The sequence below is a fragment of the Echinops telfairi genome, unplaced genomic scaffold (genome assembly GCF_000313985.2).
Source record: "Echinops telfairi isolate 266 unplaced genomic scaffold, ASM31398v2 ScPeMD7_6;HRSCAF=24_0, whole genome shotgun sequence".
Lineage (NCBI taxonomy): Eukaryota > Metazoa > Chordata > Mammalia > Afrosoricida > Tenrecidae > Echinops > Echinops telfairi.
The window spans coordinates 13,155,490-13,161,489 of record NW_022103902.1 but is presented as its reverse complement, the minus strand read 5'-3'; the positions used below and the strand labels follow the sequence as shown (position 1 = coordinate 13,161,489).

Genomic DNA, 6,000 nt, shown 5'->3' with positions numbered 1-6,000 from the left:
TCTCCATCAGAACGGCCATTGTATCTTGTTTTTTATCCAACAAGCCATACCTTTATTAATGATATAAACAGTATTATTTTCAAACCAAGCTCATTCCAATTTATAGCAACTCTATATAGGATTTCAAGAGTTTGCAAATCTTTATGGGAACAAATAGCCTCATCTTTCTTCAGAGGAGGCATTGGTGGATTTGAACTGGTGACTCTATAGCTAGCAGTGCAATACTTACCTGACAACCCCACCAGAGCCTCCAATTGAATTGTTTAGAAGATAGAAAATTGAAAGGAGATGTAATTTTCAGACACAGAGGCACGACATATGGATTATCACTAACTTTCACATTCCTCAAGAGAATTTGATAAACCAAATATTTAGAGTTAATACCTTTAATGGTTTCATATTTTCATACAAATATAAGAAATTATAAAGTAACAAAAATGCTTACCAAATATATAAATATCAAATTTGACGGTTAAAAACAAGTTTTAGGTCTGAGTTCACTAGACAGAGATAAAGAAAGCGAAAGATCCAGGTAAAGCAGTCTTGGTTCTTGGAATGTTAGAATCCAACTTTTAGAACTAAGAGATATACATGCTCGTATTTCATCCTCTGCTAATATATGAAGTTGAATCATGGAAGAAGCCAGAGCAGAGTTTATGAGTTTCTTGAGTACTGTACATGTAATCCTCCAAATGTCTCTTTTCATAATACATTTCCTTAATTGGACTTAGTATATTATGAGGTAAGTGGGCAGAGAATAAATTTTTTTAATATGAGTTTACTTGTACTGCTATAAAAAAAGGTGAGTGAAGCAAAGGTTGCCGATGTTATTTCACAATACATTCTGTCTCATTCTGGCTGTAGCAAAGCTCACAGCAAAACACGCAGGTTAATAGTGAAGGCAGGGCTTCCAGCAAGACTGGTTACTGGCAAAGCAAGATGCAATAAGCATCTTGAGAAAGCAGAAAATAAGCAATGGGAAAGCAGATTCTAGAACCAAGAACAACAAAGGAAGAACAAATGTGAACGAAAGGTAAAACATCATTTCAGGAAAGTTCTTTGGTTTTAAATATTTCCATGACCTTTCTTCGCTCTTTCTGACTTCTCTTTTGCTTCTTTTCCGCATAGATTTGCAGAAGTGAATGGTCCCGTGATTTATCCAGCTCTGGAGTGTACTCTTTGAGGTAAAGTAAGTAGCTCAGGGCTGCCAACAGCAAGAGCCAACGTCAACATGGGAACCCAGGGTTTCTGACTAAGTCCAGTGTCCTTTAAACAGCACACTATTGCACTGTTTCACAAAACCAAGTCCTACAACAGACCTGAGCGGTAAAACAGCTTCCTTTGGGAACTCAGAACAGTACTGAGTAGATGTGGTGGCAGGAGAAACCCTCGAAGTTCGGAAGCCTTTAGCTCCCGCCTCTGTTTCTCTTTTGGTCTCATGGAGAATGACCATAACTCCTCCTGTTTCAAGTTCAAGTGGAGCAGGGAACAACGTTGTGCGATTCCTCTAGAGCTCTGGACAAAGGAAACACCAAGACATTGATTGGATATTTGTTATTTCTGTCCTAATTTCTTTTGAAAAGATAAAGAACATTAGCAACAATAAACATGAAGAAGTGGACATATCTAACCCCCTATGGTATTGGGGAAACTGTGACACTCTTCAAGAGGACATAGGTGATCCTAGGAAGCAATGGTTTAAAAAATCTCTTAAGACAACAAATAATGGAGCATCTTTGATAATTGTAACTGATCTAAATGGAATAAAAGGACAGATAGATAAAATTCAATCCAGGAATAATTGTACTATAATATTTGTATTTCTAAATAAATTGAAATTATCCTGTCAAATTGCTATCACGGTGTTTAAACATTTATTTTCATGTCTTTACTTCTTTGTCTGAAGACATAAATAAAATGTCTTGAATGGATAATCAATATCAGATCACTCTTTGGGTAGAAGGCTCTGATGCATGAATTGCTTTTCTGCCTTCATGCTCTCAACCGTGCAATTATTTAGGTAGGAGTCTCGCCTCCCTTCTCTCCTCCATGGTCGTTCAGTCCCTTCATTCAGGTTTCTGATTAAGCATCATCCCCTTCAGAGCCCTCTTCATAACAGATCCCAAACAAGTAGTCCTTCTCTCAAGTTATTCTTTTGCAATGGGTTATACACATTTGTTTCTTATGTTTTTCTCATGTTTAAAGAATATACTAATGATACAGGGAAGCATTTAGTTCAAAGGACCATGCGAACCTCTGCCTCCCTGAACTTGAGACCAGGAAAAGATGGTACCCAGCTATCACTGCTGAGCACTTCCTTTGGGATCACAAGAAGAGGCCTGAATGGAGTGGGATATTTTAGGGGGGGAAAACCCCCTCAAAAATCATTTAAAAAACAACAAAAACAGGCTTAGGAGATTGGTGAAGCCCCCAATACTCTGTCCCTTTGTCCCTCTTCAAGTTTGAAAGCGAATGCACTTTCACCCAAACATACACACAGCCATATGCGAGTCAAACTGCGTAACTCCCTGGGAGAAAGCTCAGAAGGCAGGCAGAGAGAGCAAAGAAGGATGGGTGGATGTGGTCGACACCGGGAGGGAGTGGGAAGAGTGCTATTGCGTTGTCGGGACAGCAATCAGTGTCATGCAATAATGTGTATGAATTGTTGAACCGTTTTGCTATGTAAACTTTCACCCAGTTTTTTAAAAATTTGAGTCTATCCTTATTTGTTGATTTACTTCTTGTCTCTCTGCCCTACCCTACTAGGCTGTATACCCCATCCACCCCATCCAAGCCAGGTGTCCTGTTTTGTTCTGACTCATCTGTGAGCCTACACATAACAGAAGGTAGCACCATCTGATCCTGCGCCCTCCTCCCAATTGTTTCCATGTTTGAGTCCATTGTTGCAGCCACAGTAATAACAATGCCTGGTATGTAATAAAATTTTAATATATATTGGTAAAATAAACGAAGAAACTAACACGTAACCTTCTTAAATCAACATGTAACCTTTATCATGTGTGAAATGGAACTAGATTGTGAGAATTGAATTCAATATTACTGTGTATAAGGTGTCATGAATAGTGTAAGAGCAATATAAGTATTTTACAAATATTAGTTTCTTCATTTGTATGCTATATGGAAATCATATTTTTACTTTTTATGCAGTAAAAATTAAAGAAAAAAGATCATTCATGAAAGTTTAGAATTAAAATTCTTCAAACTTAATTTTTGTTTGTTTGTTTGTTATCATAATACACGCGCTCTGGTGGTATAGTGAGTCACATATTGAACTACTTACCACAAGGTCAGCAATTCGAACCCACCAGCTGCTACAAAGGAGATAAATGAGGCTATCTACTCCTGAAAAGACTGAAATCACAGAAACACCAAAGGTTCTACTCTGACCCAGAGAGTCACTATGAGTCACAATCAACTCAACAGCCATGAGTTTATAGACACTGCTCGCTGTTGTTGATGCTAGGTGCCATCAAGTTGGTTCCCGGGCTTAGTGACCCTCTGTACAACAGGACAGAGCACTGCCCAGTCCTGTGCCATCCTCACAATTGTTGGGTTTGAGTCCATCTTTACAGCCACAGGGTGTCTTCCTTTTGGATGACCCTTGACTTTTACCAAGCACGATGGACTTCTCCAGGGACCGCTCCCTTTGATAACATGCCCAAAGTACATGAGATGAAACTGTCACCACCCTCATGTCTAAAGAAGATTCTGGTGGTGCTTCTTCCAAGATGGATTTGTTCATTCATCCTGCAGTCATGGTACATGAGGGTAAGTGGAGAAGTATCGCTACTAGGGTCCAGTTCATTCATGCAAAGGTTTATTCCAAACAAACGATGTTTCAACATGTCTGCGCAATCCGTGAATGGTTGCAGCAGACAGAGTCACTCAGGAAGACACGTCTTTTGGTCTCCATGGGGTGCTGAAAAAAAATAAGGGCCAGGGCTTATGAGGAGATTTACTGGGCTCATTAAATTCAATGGAGTTAAGCTTAAGATGGTCATGGTAGCTGTTTTATTGGATTGCTATGGGGTAATCTTGATACATTTTCTTGAAAGACATAGGATGATAATGGAGCTAACTAGGAAGTTTTAAGAAACTGAAAATGGCATGGATGAGAAAAAGGCCCGGGAAATTGTGTCCAGGATTTTTTTTCTCATTAAAATAATGTACCTGCTCATTCTTCTAGGTGTTATAAGAGATGCTCCTGTGAGAATTTTATTGGGAAGTCTTATCTCATCCACCCTACAGCTTTCATGTCTCCCATTTAGTCTTCTTTTTTATTCTCCAAACTCAAAAAACATTTAAAATGAGAATAATGTAAGGCCTTCAAGTATGCCAAAAGTACAATTCTGATGTGGTACAAATAAAGAATGAATAATTCTTCAGGGTAGAATTGGAAAGATGGGACATTGCCTTCAGAAATGTATAGACCTTGTTGGAGGAAGTCTCAAGAAATGATGGCTTCATTGTTTTACATTTTTGTTTAATAAAAGTTCTTATCATTTTCTTGCAATTATTTGATTTTTACTTTAATATTTCATATTCTTCCTTAATATCATAATTCAAATACATCACCTTTCCCTTATTCATTGTCCACCTTTCAAAACCATATGAGATCCCTGAAAGTACCACGGAGGAAAGAAGAGTAGTAAAAACCGAGGACCCATGGACATAATTAGTCTAAGGGACTAACAGACCACAAAACCTTCAGTCTTCACAACCCCGAGACTGAAAGAACTAGATGGTACCTGACTACCACTCCCAATTGCTCTGTCAAAGATCCCATTCCAAGGTCCAGGTGAAAGTGGGAGAAAGATATGGAACAAGACTCAAAATCCTGAGAGGTCAAGATGGTAGAACCTCCAAGAGTATGGTCCTTCATCAGGCATCCTGTCTGGAAATGAACTCATTCCCATGACTCAATTTTCAAGCAAGGCAAGCAACAGACAGGTCTGTGAGGGAAGATAAGGGGAGCAGTAACAGGAGTGAGGTACACACGTCTTAGATTATCATTCACTTGGGATCAAAGGGGCAGCATTCACTCAAGGATGAAATTCAGGAGTTAAGAAAGAAAGAGAACTGGAAACAGGAAACACGGGGAGGAAGTGAGATCCGTGTTGTTATGAAACAAAATGCATATGAATTGTTGAATGGAAATCAGCTGCTCTGCTTTCTAAACCTTCACCCAATTCACAATAAAAAGTTAAAACTTAAGAAAAACTTGTGATGGCTGATATAAGATCAGATATATAAAACTATGCTTACAATCATGAAGCTTGGTAGAAACATATTTGTTCACCAATAATTAATATAAGATAGATATTTGATGTATAGGACACAGAACCCAACACTCAGTTTCATGACTCCATTTCTTTCATCAAATTAGTTCCATGTAATTTGCTCCACACTCTAAAACCTGATTTAATAAATTAGCAAGTTTATTTGCTTTAGATTATCCATTGTAGATCTATAAAACACATTGCAAGCAAAGACAAACACCTCTCTCACGCTCTCTCAAGTGAATTGGGTTCCCTCCTTGAGGGTAAAGGAGAGGTGGTGCCTTATTCTCGTATAAGGATTGAAAAGGACAGTTTCATAAAACAGAGTACTCTTTCTTATTTTACATAGCCTGAATTCAATTCGTTGCTAGCTTCTCTACCATGGTCTGATTTGAATACAATTACTATGGCCACCAAATTACAAGATATCAGAGTTGAGTTCTACCTTAAAGTTTATCTGATCCCATGGTTTTAAAGTACCTTGGCACTGTCATATCAGGGTTTGGGCATATGTTGAATGTGTTACATGCCATCATCCCACCCCACCTTCAATCCTCTCTGAAAAAGAAAATAAAAGAGGCCACATCTGATGTCCTCTAGTCATATGCTGTTGTTAGTTGCCAAGGGGTTGGTTTTGACTCATAGCGACCCTTGTACAATAGAACAAAACACCTCCAGGTGCTGCACCATCCTTACAATT

General features: G+C 38.5%; 1 protein-coding gene across 3 annotated transcripts in view; it reads right to left on the bottom strand.

Annotated features, from left to right (window-relative positions):
- Positions 1 to 370: 370 nt before the first annotated feature.
- Positions 371 to 6,000, bottom strand: part of LOC101657006 (OX-2 membrane glycoprotein) — a 30,029-nt gene continuing 24,399 nt past the window's right edge. For 2 of the 3 annotated variants that reach the window (XM_045286165.1, XM_045286167.1), the window contains one exon: positions 3,317 to 3,940. In XM_045286165.1, coding sequence (XP_045142100.1) covers positions 3,903 to 3,940 — 38 coding nt within the window. In that variant the 3' untranslated portion in view covers positions 3,317 to 3,902. Of the gene's footprint in view, positions 1,516 to 3,316; positions 3,941 to 6,000 lie in introns of those variants that run through there. The other variant, XM_045286166.1, reaches the window with a different exon arrangement.